This window comes from Carassius auratus, chromosome 1 (assembly GCF_003368295.1).
Source record: "Carassius auratus strain Wakin chromosome 1, ASM336829v1, whole genome shotgun sequence".
In the NCBI taxonomy this organism is placed as follows: Eukaryota; Metazoa; Chordata; class Actinopteri; order Cypriniformes; family Cyprinidae; genus Carassius; species Carassius auratus.
This window is the reverse complement of record NC_039243.1, coordinates 3,026,564-3,049,598: the sequence shown is the minus strand read 5'-3', so window position 1 is coordinate 3,049,598 and position 23,035 is coordinate 3,026,564. Positions and strand designations below refer to the sequence as shown.

General features: G+C 37.3%; 1 protein-coding gene across 1 annotated transcript; it reads left to right on the top strand.

Annotated features, from left to right (window-relative positions):
* Window positions 1-6,477: 6,477 nt before the first annotated feature.
* nlrp3 (NLR family pyrin domain containing 3) lies at window positions 6,478-21,875 on the top strand. The gene is made up of 10 exons (XM_026281478.1): window positions 6,478-6,615; window positions 12,487-12,831; window positions 13,093-13,137; window positions 13,279-15,064; window positions 15,776-15,949; window positions 17,042-17,215; window positions 17,300-17,470; window positions 17,541-17,714; window positions 20,110-20,156; window positions 20,248-21,875. The coding sequence occupies exons 2-10, from the start codon at window positions 12,579-12,581 to the stop codon at window positions 20,787-20,789; spliced, it is 3,366 nt and encodes a 1,121-aa protein (XP_026137263.1). The 5' UTR covers window positions 6,478-6,615; window positions 12,487-12,578; the 3' UTR covers window positions 20,790-21,875.
* The last annotated feature ends 1,160 nt before the right edge of the window (window positions 21,876-23,035 follow it).

Here is a 23,035-nt window from a genome sequence, read left to right as displayed (position 1 = left end):
CATAACAGGTCCGTTTAGGTCAAATAAATGTGTGTATGTATTTATATTACGTGTCCTGAAATATTATGGGCGTCCAGTACTCAAAATAGTTTTAGAACCACTGACTGTTAAAGTAATGTGATCTGCCAGGACGTGTCTTCAGAAAATGGCACTTCTGGTCACCTGGTATAGGCCATATCTGGCCCACATACACCAAGCCAGAACTCAGCCTAAAACCGGTTTGTCACACACGGGCCAGATCTGGCAAACACACAGCAAGCCACAACTCAAATTAAAGCCGGTTTGTTGCACACGGGCCAGATCTGGCCCACACACAGCAAGCCACGACTCAAATTAAACCCGGTTTGTCGCACACGGGCCAGATCTGGCCCACACACAGCAAGCCACGACTCAAATTAAAGCCGGTTTGTCGCACACGGGCCAGATCTGGCCCAGAAACAGCAAGCCACGACTCAAATTAAAGCCGGTTTGTCACACACGGGCCAGATCTGGCCCACACACAGCAAGCCACGACTCAAATTAAAGCCGGTTTGTCGCACACGGGCCAGATCTGGCCCAGAAACAGCAAGCCACGACTCAAATTAAAGCCGGTTTGTCGCACACGGGCCAGATCTGGCCCATAAACAGCATGCCACAACTCAAACTAAAACCGGCTTGATGTGTGTGGACCAGAGATGTATATTTATATATATATATATATATATATATGTATATAAATATACAGAAATGTACGTCATATAAACAACTTTTTTTTGTGGATGTGATTAATCGATTTGACAGACTTACATTAAATGTTACCTATGCATGAACCACATCTCCTGCATTATCATTTTTATGCATATTGCATACCACCTGTTACAGTAATAAACGGCAAAATTGATCAATTCTGTATCTCTTCCTTGTTGAGTTTTTCTTTATATGTAATCTTACACTTGACTGTATGTCATGTCACTTTCACTTTTACTGATAAGCATGTCCCCAAAAATGGCCGTGAATACCCAGAATGCAATGCGCAGTGACGTAGTTTCCCGAGCTCTATAATAAAACCATGGTTATTTTTCGTAAGGGAAGATTATGCGACATGTGAGAGGTCCTAAGATGGCGGAGTGAGTGGTGGTGTTCGCAGCAGGTGCTGAATGAAAACTTAAATTTAGCCAAGATATTAATCCAGTTTGATTGTAATATTTTAATTCCTAACAATGACGTCAGACCACGACTATAACTTGATTGCTCTCCGAGAAGCCTGCGATGATGAAATAATTGACGAGATTGAAGTGGACCAGTATAAGACCATTGATGACAAGGGCTTGTCTAAAGAAGATAAGGTTAACTGGGACCACACGCCGATAAAAAACAAAAAAACTAAAAGAAGCAAGGTACAAGACGACCACGCAAAAGAAGATACGGTAAATGCAGTTCTCCGGGCGGTTCAGGAGCTAACTCAAAAAATGGATGACCAAACTCAGCGTTTTATACACTTTGAAAAGCAGATTAAGGCAAATTCTTCAGCCATTGACAAGAACAAAAAAGACATATCAGAGCTTCAATCCCAAGTAGTTCATCTTAAAAAAGAGAATGCAATTCTGAAGAGCGTGTGTGATGAGCATGCTCGCTACAAGAGAAGGTGGAATTTGAGGTTGACCGGCTTGCCAGAAAAAGATGACGAGAATGTCCGGGAGAAGGTCATCGGGATTCTGACCCGGATTATCCCTGTGTCGGTGGAGAGACTGCGAGACACCGTGGATACCGTGCACCGGCTTGGTAAGAGAGAGAGTGCCGCCACCTCAAATAACGTTCCCAGAGTTGTCATCATTCAGTTTGGTATGCGCACGATTCGGGATGAAGTCTGGAAAAAGTCTAAGGATGCCGGAGTCTGCAGAGATCTTCACATCAGCTTCAAGGAAGATTTTTCCAAGGAGGACAGACTCGCTCGTGCCAAATTGTGGCCGTTGGTTCAGGAGGCCCGAAGGAGAGGGAAACGTGCGTACCTGAAGGAAGGCTATGCGCTGATTGATAACAAGAGAGTGGATCCAGACTGACTTTTCTTTTCGTACTTTTGTTTTTGTACTTAAGGTATGTTTTGAGCCTTTTTTTTTACAGGGCTATTGCAATTTATTACTAATTGTTTGTGGCTAGTTAGGCTACTCGTTCCTGCTCATCTCTTATGTTAACTCTACTGATATATCTGTGTATATACAGATTCTTTAGTTTATGTTATCCTTGTTATCGTTAAATGTAAGGGGACTGAAAAATAACGTTAAACGTAAGGCAACTTTTCTTTACTGTAAGGAACAGAAGGTGAATTGTTTTTTTTTGCAAGAAACACATTCTGACTGTGAGGACACACGTTTTTGGAAACTTCAGTGGGGGGACTCTGCTTACTTCAGTCATGGGTCGTCTCATTCAGCGGGGGTTATGATTTTGTTTTATAGGTTTCAAGGCTCAATTATTGACCACAAAAGTGATTCAAATGGCCATTGGTTAATGGTGACTGTGGAGATTGACGGTGTTAAATTCATCTTGGTATGTGTATATGGTTACAATAGCAAAGCCTTAAACAAACTGTTCTATGCTGACCTTTGTATTAAGATTAACCAATGGAAGGTGACTTATTCAACGGATGAAGTTATTATAGGGGGTGATTTTAATTTGGTCCCTGACAACTCCGTTGACCGTCTTCCCTCTAGAGGGCACCTTCACACTCTTGATGACATTTTCAATAACCTAGCTTCTAATACTAATTTGGTTGACTGTTGGAGGTTAAAGAATTCAGGTGTTAGACAATATACGTGGTTCAACGGAGCTAATAATGGACAGTGCTCCAGGCTAGACTACTGGCTGATTCCATTTAACTGGATGGATAATATATCTAAATGTGTAATCTCTTCAGCTCCTCTAACTGATCACTGCTCAGTGACTTTGATCCTTACCATAAATAATAATAAGCGACCTCAAAACATAATTTGGAAATTTAATAGTAAGCTTTTGTTTAACAATAACTTCTGTGATGAAGTTAAAAATCTCATTGTTGAGGTGACATCTTTAGATTCTTCACCATTAAATAAATGGGAATGGTTTAAATTTAAAGTTAAAGAAGCAGCTATTAAAATAGGAAAATTTTCTTCTAATCAATTGCGGGTGAAACAAATGGAAATTGTTACTAATATTAACACTCTATGCTCTAAAGCTGTGTTGTCTAGTGAGGAAAAAGCCCTTTTAGAAAATCTTAAAAATCAACTAGACAATTTATACTTGGATAAAGCTCGGGGTGCATTTATTCGCTCTAGAGCTCGATGGATCGAGGAGGGTGAAAAAAATTCTTCCTACTTTTTTAATCTTGAGAGACAAAGGCAAGCGAAAAAGAAAATTTCAAAATTAAGTATCAATGGTGTTGTTACAGAAGATTTAGAGCTAATTAATAAGGAAGTTAGAGATTTTTATAGCAACTTATACTGTTCAAGATACTCTGAGGCTAGTTGCAAATCCTTTTTTCAGTCTATTCAAGGATGGATTGATTTAATTAAGGATGACTTTAAAAGTATTATGGAGGATGATCTAATAATTGAAGAGTTGGATAAAGCCATCAATCAAATGGCCAAGGGTAAATCACCAGGCTTAGATGGCTTAACTGTTGATTTTTATGTCTTCTTTTGGAAAGACATCCGGCAGCTTTTATTTGAAGCCCTTGGCGAATGTATTTTAAGGCACAATCTTTCTCCGACAATGAAGCGTGGTCTCATTACGTTGATCCCAAAGGCTGATAAAGATCCAAGTTTTATTGAAAATTGGAGGCCGATAACTCTTTTGTGTACGGATTACAAATTACTAGCTCATGTTTATGCTAATCGCCTGAACAGTGGCTTGACAAATGTTATTAGTGAATGTCAATCTGCCTTTATAAAAGGAAGGAATATACATTTTCATTCAAGATTGATTCTTGATATGTTGGATTATAGTCATCTATTAGAAAAGGAGAGTTTAATATTATTCCTTGATTTTTATAAAGCGTTCGATTCGCTTGAGCATTGCTTCATTATAGAAGTCTTAAAAAGTTTAGGTTTTGGAGATAAATTTTGTAATATAATTAAAATGTTTTATTCTGATATAAGTAGTTCGGTATCTCTGGGATCTGAAATCACTCCTAGCTTCAAGATGTCTAGAGGAATTCGCCAAGGATGTCCCATATCTCCAAAATTATTTATTTTAACTACCCAGATGCTCACTTTGGCTATTGTTAATGATTTAAATTTACAAGGCATTAAGATTTTTGATAAGGAATTTAAGATTAGTCAATTTGCAGACGATACTGCAATTTTTCTAAAAGATAAAAGCATGGTTGATATTGCATTAAAACTAATTAATACTTTTTCTGTTGCCTCAGGTTTGTCTCTCAATATTAATAAATGTGTACTGTTGCCTATACACTCTTGTCCTGAGAGCTCTATTGCCTCAATTAATGTCCAGACCGAGGTGAAATATTTGGGTTTAACAATATCTAAGAGTGTTCGTAGGATAGAGGAGATTAACATTGAGAAACGTATCGCTGACATGAAAAAATCTCTAAGTCACTGGCTGACCAGAGACCTCACAGTATTTGGGAGAGTTATTTTATCTAAAGCTGATGGTGTGTCTAAGTTAATATATCCTTGTCACTCCTTGTTTATTTCTGACAGAAATATTAGGAAGGCCAACTCAATAATTTTTCAATTTCTGTGGAGAAATAAGACACATTATTTAAAAAGGTCCCAGTTAGTTAAAGAGTATATAAATGGTGGATTAAAAGCCTTAGATTTTGAAGCCTTGATAGGCTCATTTAGAATCAAGTGGTTAAAAACTTTTTTTGCTTATTCCAACTCTATGTGGTTTCACATACCTAGGGCTATTTTTGGAAAGCTTGGTGGTATTGATTTTCTACTGAGATGTGACTTTCATATTAATAAGATTCCACTTGCACTGTCTAAATTTCATAGTCAAATACTACACTTTTGGAGAATGATTTTCACACATAACTTTACTCCACACAGTTCAGTTCTGTGGAACAATAGAACAATACTTATAAATAGAAAATCATTATTTAAAGCTGATTGGTTCAACAAGGGAATTCTTTTTGTAACTGACTTGATGGATTGTAAAGGTATTCTGTTGGATTACACCAGTTTTGTTGAACGTTTTAATATAAACTGTACTCTCAGAGAGTTTCAAAGAATTTGTAAAGCTATTCCTATAGCCTTGATCCAACTAATCCAGAATACTTTGACCTACTCTGATGTCACTCCAGTATTGCCAAATCTAGTAATTGGTCATCATAATTTAGTAGATAAAAAATTCAATAATAGAATTGTTACAGATGCTTTTAAATCGAAATTGTTCTATGATTACAATAAAAACAATGTGCTTGTTAACTCTTTTTATATGAGGGAAAAAGCCTTCTCTAAATATGTGAAATGGCCAATTCCCCCTAAAGTTAAAGAGACACATTTCAAAATTTGTCATAAGATTTATCCAGTTTCCAACTTTCTTCATAAGCGATTTAAATTTGATAAGGCGGGTTGTGCCTTTTGTGATTTTACTGATGAATCGCTAGAACACTTATTTTTTACTTGCTCCATTTCATGCCGGTTCTGGAGTGACGTTAGAAACTGGCTGAATTTAAAAATGTCAAACATCCCTGTATTTAACATCAACCATATCCTGTTTTATGTTGATGGTTTAGATAATTCAATATCAGACATTGTGAATATTGTTTTCTTACTTGCTAAATATCATATTCATTGTTGTAAGTGGAAAGACTCTCGCCCCTGTTTTGAACATTTCATGAACGAATTTAAAATATTCTACTCCTCATTGAGACTACTTAAAAATGGTTGTGCCCTGAAAATTTCATCAGACATGTCAGTGTTTCTTGTATTGTAATTTTATTTATTGATTATCTTTTGCCTTAAATGTATTGTGGATCCCCTTAAGGTTTGATATGGACTGTAATTGTATTTGATGTTATACTATGCTGTTACCTCTACGAGATATTGTATTGTATGTTTAATAATAATAAAAAAAAAAAAAAAAAAAAAAAAAAAAAAATTATGCGACATGTGACTCACCGCTCAATGGCACCTTTTTAGTTACACCCAGCATCCCTACCCCCTCCTAGCCTGCGAATTTCGTGTTCCTGGACGGCCCCGTTGCTTTTAATAAAGCCATAAAGTAAAATATTTCCCCTCCGCTGGGACGCTCCTGAGTGATTACCGTTTACATCATGAAGCAGAGGTTCAGACTTGGGTCCAAACACCACTGGCCATGAGCTTTGGGCTCTGCTCTCATGAAAAACATTTATTTATATTGCATCTTTTATTTTAGATTGTTTTTAAAAAAGAAAGTTTTATTAGTCCGTAATAATCGGCTGAAGCCGGCATGTGAAAGGCTCTGCGAAAGTAGACCCCGCCCCAATTTGTAGGTTCTGCCCAGTTTTGGAGTTCACGCCCCATTTGGAAGATCTCCGGTCTATACCAACTTTGAGGTCCCGGACACTATGTCCATGTTTTCACACAGTCCATGGGTTGCCGCTTGGTGGGAGGAAGACACGTAGTGAAACTGATGTACAAGAGATCAGCAGGACAGGTAATGTACCGTGCGTTTATTAATTCCCAGCTGGTATCGCTAATGCATGTGAAAGCCCACCAGGTTCTTGATACATGCGTTTGGTTTCCTAATCTCATTTTCCTGCGAATTTAACCAATTCACGGTCACTTACGAGAACGATAACCATGTAGACGTTAATATAGTTATGATTATATTTTATTGTTCTTGGTGTGAACGGGCATATAGGTGAAACTTTGGACTTTCTGTCCGCTTGAGCATGTTTGCGTCAGCCGAAATACTACAATTGCATGTAAACAATAATATTGGCAAAACTGCTTCTATTCTCATTTGTATATCACTGTTAAAAGTCGCTGTAAAAACGGCCAAATTTCGACAATAACATACTGTTTTTCATTAAAACAGTGCATTCTAGGGTAATATGCCTGCTGCTATATATCGTAAATTAACAACGTTCAAAGTCGACATCAGCGGCTGTGTTTCAAATCACACCATACACCCTCATTCACTATTCCCTTCATGAGTTTACTAATATAGTCCACCTGACAGAGATAATGAAAACTAATGAGTGAATTCAGACACTGATCATCAGCTGCTGTTAACTCTTATTGAAAATTACAGAGATTTAGATGATGATGTTTTAGTTTCATTTGATGTTAACATTGTGGAGATCAGTGATTGCTTTAGTTGGGTTCCTGACCCTTGACTGTTAAACTTTAAGTTTTGTTTGATTGCTAAAGTTGTGTCTTTGTGACGCATTGGTAATAGCAATAATTATGTAGGTTGTTAAGAGGTTGTTTCTGTCGTCCATGATCTACTACACTGACTTAAAAGTTATAAGTATGGATTGGTGTTGAAATATGTGAGTGATTTGTACGTTTTTTTCTTAATTTTATAAAATATTACAGTAATGTAACCAGAACAGAATTAAGAAAAATGTGGGTTTTAATTATTTTGAGCAGCATTGTCAGCAACACTTAAAGAGACACATTCACAATCAGCATATGAATCTCAACAACGGTAACAATCAAACGGTTAATGATGCAATGCTTGCTGGGTACCAGCACAGGACAAAACTCATCCATGACTCCCAGCATCAGAGTCGGCTTCAGAGCAGATCTACTGGAGGGGCATTGGATCATCGGCGGGGGGGCACTGTCATAAATATTTGTTGACGCATTGGCAACATCATAGTAGCATGGAAATCCAGACCTAAATCTGGAAGATCTATATAGAATGATAATTAACGATTTGGACTTGGGTTTTTATCTAAAAAAGGAACAGCAGCGCTGAATTTGATGTTTTGCCGACCAGATGCAGCAAGAGTCAGTTAGCTCCAATGATCTATAGAATGACATTCTACCATAGAATGTTAGCTCCAATGATCTATCTATATAGAATGTCATTATAAATTTATTTTATTTTTACTTGTCTTGATTCCTAATACACAATAGATGACGATTGTAAGGCTAAACGTTCAGAATACGATTCCATATAAGGTTAGTATAGCCTAGTTCAGCACTTTGCGAATAGACAGCGAATCAAGGAGCACGTAGTAGCGTTCTATGAGTTCAGTAGCCTACATTTTTGGTAAACGCGCGAGGTATTGCGGCTAAAGTTCATAACCTTGCACGTAGAGAGTGCTTTAAAAAGAGCTAAAAGAGGCTAGGCTACAACGTTATCGGAAAACCCGGCCAAGAACAGATAGCCTTAACAACAGAACAGGACAGAAAATAATAATATAACTATAATATAGACTAAATAAAAAAAAAAAAACATAAAATAGGCCTAAAATAAATAGCTATATATTTTTTATACTAATTACGACGACAAAAATAAAACACTGAATCAGTTTCAAGCTTTGAAAAAACGGCAAAAAAAAATGTCCCCATCAGACAAAGTATTTTTGTATAGATGTTTCTGAAAACTTAAGGCTTTTTTCTTCATAAAACTAGTTAGACATCATCACACAAATGTCTGCCTATGGACCAGTTAAATCAGTTAAATTTTTACTTATTTTTTAGTTTTTGATTTGCATAGAATGCAAATTATAAAATAAATAAAATAAAATAAAATAAAGGAAATGGAAAAAGTGCGCTTCAACAAATAAAATAATTTCTTTAAACAACGTTTTTTCTTAGGGTTTCAAGGACTTTAAATACTCTAAAGGACTCGTTTTCTAAACAAAACAAATAAAGGACAAACATAAATGTATATTCTGCTATTTATGCTATTACTTGTTTTTAACCTGGGTTACACACCTCCCAGCAGTTTATGCACTCACCAAGCAGAAATGACCCATATATTTTTATAGACAGCCAAGTATAAAACACCAATGCAGTTATAACCCACAAACATTCATCAACAATTCACCTGCTTAGTGGCCTAGAAAGCCAGGGCTGGCTTCAATAAGTAAATTTAACAAATGAGTTACCCTCAGAAGAGTTGCAGGCGACGAGTGTTGCTACAGTACTGTGTAACTGTGTCTTTCCATTCGCTTGTGCATTTGCTAGCATTCGCAAAAGAAGGGCCAACTGGGCTCTCAGACCGTGGTACTGGTGGTCGTGACCGGAGTATCTGTCTGCTGATTGACAAATCCGCGGAGGTCTAATCCATATTCGTACATCCAAATGTTTTTTTTTTTTTTTTTATTGTTTTTTTTATGTTTTTTTTTTAGCTGCTAACAACTGTCTATAATATAGATGGACAAACTGTTTTTCAACTTGAAATGGATTTTGCGCGTGCGCTGCAAATCAAATGTAACAAGTTTACTCGGCAAGACGGCGACCAATAAGCATTCACCATGACGAAGCCTAGTAACGTGCCATGAACTACCAAAATGATGCATTTTCCCATTCTTTTTGTTTTATTTAAAGGGGGGGTGAAATGCTATTTCATGCATACTGAGTTTTTTACACTGTTAAAGAGTTGGATTCCCATGCTAAACATGGATAAAGTTTCAAAAATTAAGTTGTACGTTTGAAGGAGTATTTCTGTTCCAAAAATACTCCTTCCGGTTTGTCACAAGTTTCGGAAAGTTTTTTTCGAGTATGGCTCTGTGTGACGTTAGATGGAGCGGAATTTCCTTATATGGGTCCTGAGGCACTTCTGCCGGAAGAGCGCGCTCCCGTATAGCAGAGCACTGAGAGCACTACAGACTTCACTGATCAGAGCGAGAGCGTCGCGAAATGTCACAAAAGGAGTGTGTTTTTGGTTGCCAGGGCAAGACAACCCTGCACAGATTACCAAAAGAGAAACAGCATTAAGGGACCAGTGGATGGAGTTTATTTTTACAGAGCATCAACGGAGCTGTGCAAGTGTTTGTGTTTGTTCCCTGCATTTCGAAGATGCTTGTTTTACAAACAAGGCCCAGGTTGACGCTGGATTTGCACATCGTTTATTTCTTAAGGATAATGCAACCGCAACGAAAAAGGGTCACGATCGTGTGTTGGAACCGCAGGCGGTGAGTAAAACTGCTTCAAATATCTCTGTTGTTAACTTAGCTATCGGCGCGTAAGCACATCAAGTAAACAACATGCAATGTTGTTATCAAACTGCACTTTCCACATGTACAGCTTAAAAAAAAAAAAAAAAAGACGACATAAAGTGGAACTTAGTCATTTTCCAAAACCGCTAAGCAAATATATACAGTTTCAGTACTTACCACATAGAGAAGCCTTTGCTGATGCTGCTCTTGTTAAATTTCAGCCTCTGAATCTGTGTCACAGCTTCCAGACTCGCTCAACACAAAATCCTACTCGCGTTCGTGATTCTTTAGCTCCGCCCACACGTCACGCCTCTAGGCGCTCGTGTTTTTCCGGGAAAAATCGGTACAGACTATCTTTCTCTTATGAATATAATAAAACTAAAGACTTTTTGGAGTTATGAAGGATGCAGTACTACTCTATAGGTACTCAAGATTAACAGGATATTGAGTGAAAACGAGCATTTCACCCCCCCCCCTTTAATTTAAGTTACAGTTTGAACATTTAATATTAAAATAATAACTAAAAGCGATATATATATTTTTCTTTGGCCACGCCATGGCCTGTAGGAGGGGCATCAATAACCGCTAGGGGTGGCACGGCCCTCGAATGCCCCATCATAGCGCCTGCGCTGCCCAGCGTGCATTGCGGCAAGAATAAATTATGGTGCTGAAATGTCCACTTTTTTTTTTTTTGATGTTCATAACTGATCTGTTTATTTTGTGGATTGTCACCATTGTTGTGATTCATACGCTGATTCTTGATTTGTCTGTCTAAATTATATCAAATATTTTTTTTTTTTTTTTTTTACAAGTAATATTTTCTTAACAGTCTTTATTTAACTTAGGGCTCAGCAGTGTTCTTCTTTTGCTGTTGTATCAATATTCAATAAGAGAAGGGACACTGGATATCAATATATAAACATCAATAACAGATTATTTATTTATTTATTTTTTTTTTTGCTGAATTCTTTGTTGTAACAAGTTCCAAAGACACATAGTTACAACATGCAAAAAAAAAAAAAAATGTAGTGTTGAAAAGTCACGGTTCAAGTGCCCAACTAAAGTACCGTATTTTTCGAACTATAAGTCGCACCTGAGTATAAGTCGCATCAGTCCAAAAATACGTCATGATGAGGAAAAAACATATCGCACTGGACTATAAGTCGCATATTAGAGCAAAGAACCAAGAGAAAACATTACCGTCTCCAGCCGCGAGAGGGCGCTCTATGTCTTCATTGTAGACTACAGGAGCAGTGAGCAGCATAGAGCGCCCTCTCGCGGCTGTACACGGTAATGTTTTCTATTGGTTCATTTATCTTGGTTCATTTCTCTCGGTTCATGTCAAATTAATTTTGATAAACAAGTCGCACCTGACTATAAGTCGCAGGAACAGCCAAACTATGAAAAAAAGTGTGACTTACAGTCTAGTAGATCATGCCTGACAGAAACAGCCATAATCACTTGTCCATCAAAATTAATATTGCTGTAACAGATGTACCATAAAGATACAAATACAGGAATTAAACAAAATTTTAAGTACAAAAGTCAAGGGTCAGGAGCCCAACTAAAGCAAACACTGATCTCCACAATGGTGATGCTAAACGAAACTAACATTATCATCTAAATCTCTATAATTCTCAATAAGATCTTTTGATCTCTGATCTGATAGAAATAAAGTCAGTCTGGTTAGTAATGAGTGAAGTTGGTAAAGCTGTTTGTTGATCGTTTAAATCTTCAGTTGATTTCATCTAAGGCTGTGGCTGAAGTCAGTTGTAGTTCTTGTGTGTGTCTTGTTTCTCTTTCCTTCAGTGATTCTACTCGTTAACAGCAGCTGTTGATCATTGTCTGAATTCACTCATTAGTTTTCATTATCTCTGTCAGGTGGACTATATTAGTAAACTCATGTAGGGAATAGTGAATGAGGGTGTAGGGTGTGATTTGAAACACAGCTGCTGATGTCGACTTTGAACGTTGTTGATTTACGACATATAGCAGCAGGCTACCTTCTCAAAAACGATGAATATTACCCAGAATGCACTGTTTTAATGAAAAACAGTATGTTACTGTCAAAATTTGGCCGTTTTTTACAGCGATTTTTAACAGTGTATACTCAATAGAAAGTAAGGATCAGATCTGGTTGTGTATAGGATTGTTACAAGTGCATACATGAGATGTAAAAATATGAAATGGTTTAGTCAAACTCAACTTGTCATATAGGCCATCTCCTCTCGTCTGATCTTATTATTTTTCTCATAGGAGCGGGTGCGGCCAAATATGGTCACATATGCTTCTAGCTCTTGCTGCTTGATATTGTAAACTGGTCTGTCTTAGCACATTATTTAAATTGTGAACACATTGGTTTGTTGTTGCAGCACTTTGTTATTCTTCTGATTATTTCCCCACAGCAGCTAATGAACCAAAGGTCTCACACATTACCAGAAAAAAGCTTACTTCAGCATTGAAAAAATAAGGTGGAGACAAGACCAAGGTAGCCAATATGGAGTCGGTTCCAGAGGCAGTGGATGAGTTAGAATTAGATGATGACAGACCAAAGAGACAAACAAGTGCAGTTACGGCTGATGAACTGGAGAAGGCAGATGGGTCGATGCAGATGATAAGCCCCTCTCACACTTCAGTCTGTGTTGATCTGAATGCTAAAACAGGTGCAACTGTAAATGCTCCTGTACTCAATGGAAACGTCATCCAGGGCTCAGTAATCTTCAGCTTCAGCTCAGCCACTGGTGCTGTCGGTGAGCTCATAGCACTCTAATATGTTTAGCATCAGAGTTCTATATATATATATATATATATATATATTAACAAATTCACCAAGGGTCACTTAATATTGGAAAGTAATTTTTCAGACCAGGTTGTTTATTTCTTTAGCAAAACTTGGCAAAACTGTTTAACATGTCAGAACCACCCAGTATTTGGGATATTTGAATAAATATGCTTTGGTAGATGAATGGTTTGTGTTAAATTTGTTTTTTTTCCTTCTGATGTTTACTCAGAAGGGCACCAGAATCCACCTGAAGGACATATGTCTCCGAAACAAGGTACAACAGCAATAGCCCCTTCTTTATTCTGGTTATAATTGGATCAAACTCGATTGATTTCTAAATGTCTACAAGTTATGATTTTAGGCAGAAGTCACAACAGTTCTTGTGTTTTTGTGTATTCTTGTGTATTCATTCTAGAGCGTGACGTCTTGCAGAAAATCGTGGAAAGTCACAAAGACGACATGAAGGCCAAAATGGGGCGTGTGTATGAGGGCAAAAAGGAGAACAAAACACACCTCAGCAAAGTGTACACTGAACTCTTCATCACTGAAGGGGACATTACAGACGTCTATGATGAACATGAGGTTCTGAAGATCGACCGAGCCGTGAAAACGCCCAAATTTGAGGACACACCGATCGACTGCAACGCCATATTCTGTTTACTGAAGCAAAAGGAAGAGGGAAACATTGTGCTGACCAAAGGCATCGCTGGCATCGGAAAGACGTTCTCCGTGCACAAGTTTATCCTGGACTGGGCCGAAGGAAAAGCCAATCAGCATGTGGACTGTGTGTTTCTGCTTCCATTCAGAGAGATTAACTTGATTAAAGATGATAAAAAGATCAGTCTCCATGAGCTTCTGTTGGAATTTTATCCTGATTTGAAAGATGTGGAAAATACCAAGTTTTATAAAGAATACAAACTAGCATTTATTTTTGACGGGCTTGATGAGAGTCGCCTGGAATTGGATTTTGATTGTAAATTGGTCAAATTTGTCGATGCACGGTCATCCATTGATGTTTTATTCACAAGCCTAGTTTCAGGAAAACTGCTTCCATCGGCTTTTGTCTGGGTGACGTCTCGACCGGCAGCGGCCAATCTGATCCCTCCTGAGTATGTAGGATTGTTTACGGAGGTGCGTGGATTCACCGACCAGCAGAAAGAAGAGTATTTTAGAAAACGGATTAAAGACAAAGCTCAGGCCTCCAGAATAATCTCACATATCAGGGCGTCTCGTAGTCTCTACATCATGTGCCACATTCCTGTCTTCTGCTGGATCACAGCTACCGTTCTTCAGGATATTCTTTTAAAAAACGATGAGCAGGACATTCCTTCGACTCTCACCGAAATGTACATTCACTTCCTCCTCATTCAGATGAACATGAAGAACCAGAAGTATGAGAAGAAACCTGAAAGAGATCGCACAAAGCTTTTGAGTTCAAACAAAGACATGATCTCAAAATTGGCTAAACTTGCGTTCGAACAGCTGAAGGGGGAAAATATCATGTTCTACGAGAATGATCTGAAAGCCTGCGGCATTGATGAAAGCAAGGAGTCCACAGGATTGTGCACTGAAATCTTCAAGAAGGACTCTGTCCTGCACGAGATGAAGGTTTATTACTTCATACATTTGAGTGTGCAGGAATTTCTTGCTGCGCTGCATGTGTTTCTTTGCTACTTGAAGCTGGACATGGGTGTGCTGTCATTCTTCCTTGAGAATTCGCGTCCTAAAAATAAAGAACTGCTGTATGTTCTGCTGAGGAAGGCAATCGATAAAGCAAAGGAGAGCAGGCGAGGACATTTTGATCTCTTTCTGCGGTTCTTGCTGGGCATTTCTCTCCAGTCCAATCAGAAACTCCTCATCGGCTTGCTGGACGAAATGCTGGACAATAAAAACTCCATCAATAAAACCATCCAGTACATCAAACAACTGCAAAACAATGACAAGTGCCCAGATAAATCTATCAACCACTTCTTCTGCATTCTGGAACTGCAGGACAGAACCCTGTACCAACAAATCAGGAAATATCTGAAGTCAGAGAGTGGCCAGCCAAAAGCGGTTTCCAAGTCCAACTGCTCAGCTCTGGTCTATGTGCTTCTGATGTCAGGCGAGGTGCTGGATGACTTCGACCCAAAGATGTTCAACAAAACATATGCGGGATGCAGGAGACTCGTCCCAGCCGTGAGGTGCTGCAGAAAAGCTCTGTACGTAGTCAAATGAAAACTCCCCCCAAATTTATTTTATTTTTATTTTTTGCTGTTGTTGTTGTTTTACAGCTTTTTCTGTTTTACTTTTCCAAAATGTAATTTTTTTTTTCCAACATGTTTTTGATAATATTTTCCATAAAATACTGTTTGTTTTTCTCCCAATTTTTTTTCTTTAAAGTTTTTTTTTTTTATTTCCTCCATAAATTCTTTTAACATATTCCATTTTCTTCCCCAGTTTATGTTTTCTACTTAAATTTTTTCACAATTCCAGTTTAATCCAAAAGCATGTTTAATCAATTGAATTGATAAAAATATATGAAATTATAACTTTTTTTTTTACAATTTTTATCCATTTTGTGTGACCATGATGCTGCAGAAGCGCAGTGTAAGCCATTGTGTACTCTTCATTCTTGTTTTTTTAATTTACTACTATTTTGTCAAGCATAGTATTTAAATACATTGTTCCTTTAAGTTAAGGTTTTACATGTTTTTTTAAACACATAATATTGCTAAGTTATTGAACTAATGTACAGGTGTGATATTGTAAACTCTATGGACTCATATAGGTGGTTTATACATTTCCAGCATTTGTTTGTGCAGTGTGATACTTATATTGTTTCTTTTTTATTTAGCTTTATTGGGATCTATTTATTTGAAACTGTAGAGGTAAGCTCTTCATGACTAGCTAACATCTTGCCATCTTTACAGGTTTTCAGACTGTGGACTGACAGAGCAGTGCTGTGAAACAGTGGCTTCGGCTCTTCAGCTAGATGACTGTCCTCTGAGCGAACTGGACCTGAGTCACAATTACAACATCGAGGCGGGAGTGAAGGCACTTTCTACAGGACTGAAGAACCCACACTGTCATCTAGAGACACTCAGGTCAGCGTTGGCTAATACATGGATTAAAAGCTGAATGTTCTTAGCAAAATAGTTTTCTCGTTCAGGTTCAAGAGTTAAAAAAGTATGGAACAGTTTATGAAGAATTCGAATAATCCTTGCTAATATTCTTGAATCTTCAAACTGCTAACATTTTGCTAACATATATTGTTATATTATACTGCAGTTATATTATTATAGAAATGAATAAATTAATATTTTTTTTTCATTCTTGGTCTGTTCTGAATAAGGATAAATTTAAAGGATTTGTTGTGGAGTGAGGGAAACTAAATAGCCTATATGTTCATAGTGTTTGTAATGTTGGAACATTAACATTATGCTTTAGGCCTGCTGCTATTATTTATGAATGTTATAAAACTGACTTATAGCCGACTTGACATTCCGTTTTTGTTTTTCCTTTCAAAAATGTCAAATTCATGTTTAGCGTGTTTTTATAAACAGAATTAGGCGATTAATTGGTTATAAATTTACATAAAAAATTACATTAATATTCTTATGCTTGGCTTCCCTGATAGCAACAGAATATGGGCCGAATCTGACTTACATCCAGCTCTTCTGTGTTCATTTTGGCATTGTTTGCAAAATGTTTTTTTTATTAATCATGTATTCTCACAATTAAAACAAAAATCAGGCTCCTGTATTTATGAAATTAAGTATTGTCTTTGTTAAAAAATGGAAGTAACTTGAAATGTTATTTGTGTGATGTACTACAGTGCTTCCAGTAGGCTATTTTTTACAGAGCTGTAAATTCCAACAGCATGCAATCAGTTGACAAACACCCTATTCATGTATATAACTTGGCTACATTTTATTAAATTGTATATAAATAATTGTATTTACAAGTCTAGTGTTTATGTTTTTCTAGTTTTACGTGTTTAATATTCCGAAACAGGTGCCATTAAACATGTGCCCACCCCACCTCAAAAAAAAAATATATATATTAGATGGCCCCTTTAAAAATTGTACATGACCCCTCAGTCTATGCAATCTTTGGCTGACAGACAGGTCATTACCATTTCTATTTCTTTGTGAACATGTAGTCTGAAATGTAATGCTGATATTGTAATCATTCAGGTTGGCCCAGTGTCATTTCTGCCAGGAGAGTTGTATGGAGCTGCTCTCCGCTCTCAATAATATCTCACATCGTCTAAGAGAGCTTGACCTTAGCGGCAATGGCCTGCAAGACTCTGGACTCGTTTGGCTACTAGATGAGATGATAAAAACAGAGAGAAAACTTGAGATTCTGAGGAAAGTATTGATTAAATTTAGCATTAACCACACTGTACTAGGCAGATGCTTGATAAATGACCGTTTTGGAATGTTTTTACACAGGTTGAGCTGGTGTAACCTCACTGCGAAGAGTTGTGAGCACCTTTCCTTGATTCTCAGCTCAGATCCGCCCCTGAGAGAGCTGGATCTGAGTAATAATGACCTTCAGGATTCAGGAGTGAAGCTGCTCTGGACTGGACTGGAGAGTCAGAATTGTCAGCTGCAGATACTGAGGTAAAACTAAGAGCTGTAGTTTATTTTTTTGACAAATGGATTGTTTCTCAGTTGTTTTGTCAGTCTGTAGGTTGTCTGGCTGTATGGTGACAGAGGAAGGCTGTGGTTATTTGTCTTCAGCTCTGAGTTCAAACCCCTCACACCTGAGAGAGCTGGATCTGAGCTACAATCACCCAGGAGAATCAGGAGTCCAGCTGCTCAAACACAAACTGCAGGATCCAAACTATAAACTACAGATACTCAAGTATGTCTTGTAGGTCATGGTGTGAAAAAAAAAAAAAAAATTCCCCAAGATCCATTAAAAGTAATTCAAAACTATATCTAATGTTGCTCAATAAACATTTCTGATAATTATCAATGTTGAAAAACAGCTGTGCTGCTGAATATTTGTGTGGAAACTGTGATACATTTTGTTTTTTCAGGATTCTTTGATGAACAAAAAGTTCTAAAGAACAAAATTTATTAGAAATACAGTAGAAGTCACTCTGACTAATTGAATATATACTTTCTGAATAAAATATATAATTTATTATATAGACCCCTTTTGCGCGGACGTCACAGGTACGTCACGGCGCTAGCTAGAGGCAAAACAAACGGAAAACTGGAGGCGGCTAATACAAACCAACACAGGGTCGGCTACTCAAGGAGCTTAAAATGTCGTCTTGTTGTGTTGTTGGTTGCCAGAATCTACGGAGAACATTTTATATACATTGTTGTGATTAATTGTGACCAGAATTTAAAAACATGGTAAGAAAGAATAAATACAGAAAGTTTATAATTAATTTGCAGTCTTCAGAATTTTTATTTCTAGAAAATATTTACATCTTAATAATAATTTTACTGTAATGTCACTCTTTATTTAATCTAAGGATTTATACGCCCTCAGTTTCTCTTTACTATACACGCTCGGTATCTCTATCAGGTAAGTGTAGATGTCAGGCCACTCAATCGGAGGTAATCCTGTCAGATCGTCCATCCAATGAGTGATTGTGTACAGGTCGACCAATCTGGTTCCGTCCGTTAAAGTTAACTTTTTCAAATAATTATCACGGTCCCGGACAGTGAGTGACCTTAAATATTCAGATAAAGCAGATATATTCAGACTTTCTCCAGCCATTGTTAAAAAAAACAAGCTAAGAAAACTCGCTAGCTACCGTTTTTCAATTGTTGAGGGGAATCTTTCTGCCTCCAGCTAAGCCCCGCCCACACAAATACGTCACCTTGTTTACCAACTGTAAAAGGGTCTATATATGTACAGTGCTCACAAAATCTCTAGCCCGATGTCCCGGGACTTCTGTGTTTTCCAGTCGGGCTACCAAAATGTATTACTGCCCTGCCCGAAGGGCTATCTTGAATAGTGATGTAAAATTCCTAACTTTATTTGCGTTGTTCACTAGCATGTAGAGGTGAAACAGATTGTAGTTGATCATTTGCACTTGTTTCAAAGTCTTGCCGATTTAAACATTCAAGCATTTTAAACCATTCACATGCTTTTGGGGCTTGTGTGCACACGTTCAAAACATGCACGTGGCTAGAAGGGACAGCTCAGACTGGAAACCAACAATTAAAGTAAATTTTCCACATCTTAGATAGTGTTTTATTAACGTCTACACCTACTCCAACCATAAAACTAGGTAAGAAAAAGTATAAAACTTGAAAAGCATATTCATATATCTTAAAACCTTTGGCCTAAGCACTTTTAAATAAAATCCATGCAAAAGTTAATACCAGATCAATTTAGAATAGGATGTGCCAAATATTCTTCAGTTTTATGAAAAACAGAAATACAACAAATAGAATGTCAGATCTCTGTCAAATTGCCAAATATAAATGCAAAAGAATTATCATAAATACAGTCGGTTATATCTTAAGTGAACGTATACGGTGTAGAAAGAAATCTGTTCATTATTTTATTGGATCTGTCTTTAATGGGCAACAGCCTTTAAATACCTGGTGTTCCAATTGTGGCACCTGCTATCAGAGAGTGATGTTTGCATCTCATTCACAAACCTAAAATCAGACCATTCTGTTTTTGATTAAAACAATTTAATTATACAACCCAAATAACATGTATTTAGCTGCACTCAAATGAAGGTGTAGAATCATCTGAAGCATGATCATGAGAAATGGACAGCACCTGAGTTAAATATATGAGTGTCACAGCAAAGGGTTTGAATACTTAAGACCATGTGATATTTCAGTTTTTCTTCTTTAATAAATCTGCAAAAATGTCAACATTTCTGTGTTCTTCTGTCAATATGGGGTGTGTACATTAATGAGGAAAAAAATTACTTAAATAATTTTAGCAAATGGCTGCCATATAACAGAGTGAAAAATGTAATGGGGTCTGAATACTTTACATACCCAATGTGTATATATATACTGATTGAGCCCAAACTTTTGAACGGAATTATGTATAGAAACAATGACTTAAAGAATCAGTTCATTTGATTCAATATCTAAATGTTAAATTTGTCAGTATTTTTGTGTTCTTAAGTTAAAGAGGGATGCTCAATAAAAAGGTTTTTTTTTAAATACGTTCATTCATTCAGTTCATTAATTTCTTGTAAATCAAACCAATGGCTTTTTGTTATTATGTTCTTTCATTCTCTTATCCTCTTCTTCATTGATTTCTACAGAACTGACCCTATGGGTGAAAGCTTCATCAAAGCAGGGATAAGGAAGTGTAAGTTTCTCCTTCTCCTTCTCTCTGTCTCTCTCTCTCTCTCTCTCTCTCTCTCGCTGAGGCACTAACCAATGTGTTTTCTGCCTTGCAGATGCTTGCAATCCCACACTGGATCCGAACACAGCTCATGTTCTGCTGTGTCTCTCCAACGGAGACAGAACAGCGACATGTGTAATGCAGAAGCAGCCATATCCAGATCATCCAGATAGATTTGAATCAGTCCAACAAGTGCTGTCTAGAGAGATCCTGTCCGGCCGCTGTTACTGGGAGGCCGAATGGACGGGTCCGGATGGGACGGTCGGGGTGACATACGAAACCATCAAGAGGAAAAGTGATGATCTTTGTGTAGCAGAGGCCACCGCTCAGCTTGGATGTAATAGTGTGTCATGGAAAATTACCTGTGCATCTTTCCCATATGTTTCTCATGCTGAAGAAGACATTTATATAAAGGCTTCATCCTCTTGTTCATCTAAAAGAGTAGGTGTGTATGTGGACACGACAGCTGGCGTTTTGTCCTTCTACAGTGTCTCTGACACACTCACACACTTGTACACCTTCCTCGCGGCTTTTGAAGATCCTCTCTATGCGGCCTTCAGAGTGGACAGCAACTCAGTGTCCTTCTGTCAGATTTAACCTGAAAGCCTCTTTGTCTTACCATTTATTTACACATGTATTCAATAAATCAAATTTGATTTTATGCAGGTAAATTCAAAGGTTTCACATGTTTAACTGTAAATAGCAGTCGAGCCACATGTTCAGAAATGATTTCCATGCTCTCTTCCTCCCTCATTACCCACAGCTGAAGTGCCCTTGTGCAAGGCACTGAACCCCCAACTGCTCCACGGGCACCGTTTACATTACACGTTTTGTGCATCAAGATAATCTTCACAAAAATATATAAGTTTGATGAATTTTGAAGCCTAAATAAAAGCGCCAGGGTTGCTTGCCTTCACTGTCATAATTCATAATTCAGCCTGGATAATTCTTCCATCTAAATTTACCTTGAATGCAGGAGAAATATGATATATTTGTTATGAGATATATTTATCTGTGATTTAGTTGTAATGAGTTTTATTTGTCGGATCAAGGCTGAACCCATATTCTGTGTCCTGATGGAAATTAGATTGGAACGTGTGATATCTTGCTTAATTTTGAGTAATTGCTGTTCTTTTGACTCTTAAATTACAGGACACATGACTTATAATTTACATCCTTACAATTCCCTATTGCCTATTCTGACAAATCAATTATTTTAATCAGCTTTTTTTTCAGTTCATATAAATGAATGAAGTGTATGGTCATTATAAAAATTTTGCAGCAACCTGATCCTTGACTCTCCAGGCAATAAAATGATTTCAAACAGAAAAGACTCCACATGCTTGTGATTATATTTTGGGGAAAAGGACTCTTGTCGGTGTTCTATTGCTTAACTAGCTATCATCATGGCCATTGCCACACTGGCTCATTAAATCACCATCAAGTAGCACTTTTAACCTCAAATACTCTGTAGTTATCTGATCGTGTCAGTGTTTCCACACAAAGATTGTTAACTCATTCTCAGCTGGATCATGTGCCTGTTTGTTGACCTCCTCGTGTTTCTCCTTCGTTGTCTGCTGATCAGCCATTGTTATGTTTTTATTTTATCTCATTCATCAGTGTTTGCCATCTGCAATACAATCTCAAGTTAAGTTACTTGGTTTCATTAATCAGTTTGCATCTGATACTCACCTGTTGTTTGTTTTCCTGTCATCAGTAAATCCTGAGATTTAATTCATTTTACACACTTGCTTGTGTTGTTACATCATATGGTATAAATATGAAAACAAGAACTCTACAATGGCATTTTTGACCTCAGAATTAGAACACAAATTCACATTCATTATGTACATTTGCACTAAAATGCAGAGGAGGAGCCTGACAATCGGATGTATATATATGAAGGTGTTTTTCAGATTTTCATCTGCAAACACTCAAGGCACAACACAAACGGTGAGTTACTGCTTTATTCTTCATTCACTTCATAAAACATTGAGGCATCTATACAGTTTGAAAAACAGACCTATCTTATCTCTGTGTGTGGAAGCGTGTGTAATTTAGAGGCTGTTTTCCATAAAATAAAATAAAATGGCTTGCATGTAAATGGATATACAGTATAGTATTTATTTAAACGCGAAATGCATTTGCTTGCCTTGAGTTGATAAATTAATGAACACTGCAAAACAAAAATACTTATTTTGCTAAAATATTAGTGCACCAAAAACAGTTATATCACAACAGATCACGCAACTGTGATTCTGTACTTAGAACATTTTTTATTGAATAAATGACACAAACATTAGCTCTAATTTTTATCCCCTTCACAAACACACATCTATCTGGCCTAAAACCATCAGTTTTGTACAAACCATGTCTCATCTCTGCGTGTGGAGTCATGCCAAGCTCACAAACCACTGAGCGAAGGCACGTGTAAATGTATTTTAATGTAATTTACTGCTTAATATGTATGGGGTGTTTTTTGACCTTGGATCCTTGTAACCTATTGCAGTGGACCTCCAAAATCAAATCAGTATCCTTTCAAATAATTGAATGTGGGCATTTTAAATCCTTGTCTGCATGTGCATACTAATAAGGTGCTTCTTTTCTGTAGACTTTGAACTCAACAAGGTGCAAATTGCAGGCATTACAAGAATAAAAGGCAGAATCTGTGCTTACAGCTCTTTTTAATGAACATGTGATACAAACATTGGCATCTCAGGTGCTGCCCAATTTGGCAGGGAAGTAGATAAATGATGTTCCCGAAATAAACATGTTGCCGGTCATAGTCATTCACATTCCAGTATCATTAGAGAGCTGCCAATTTATAATTTACTGTTTAGAAT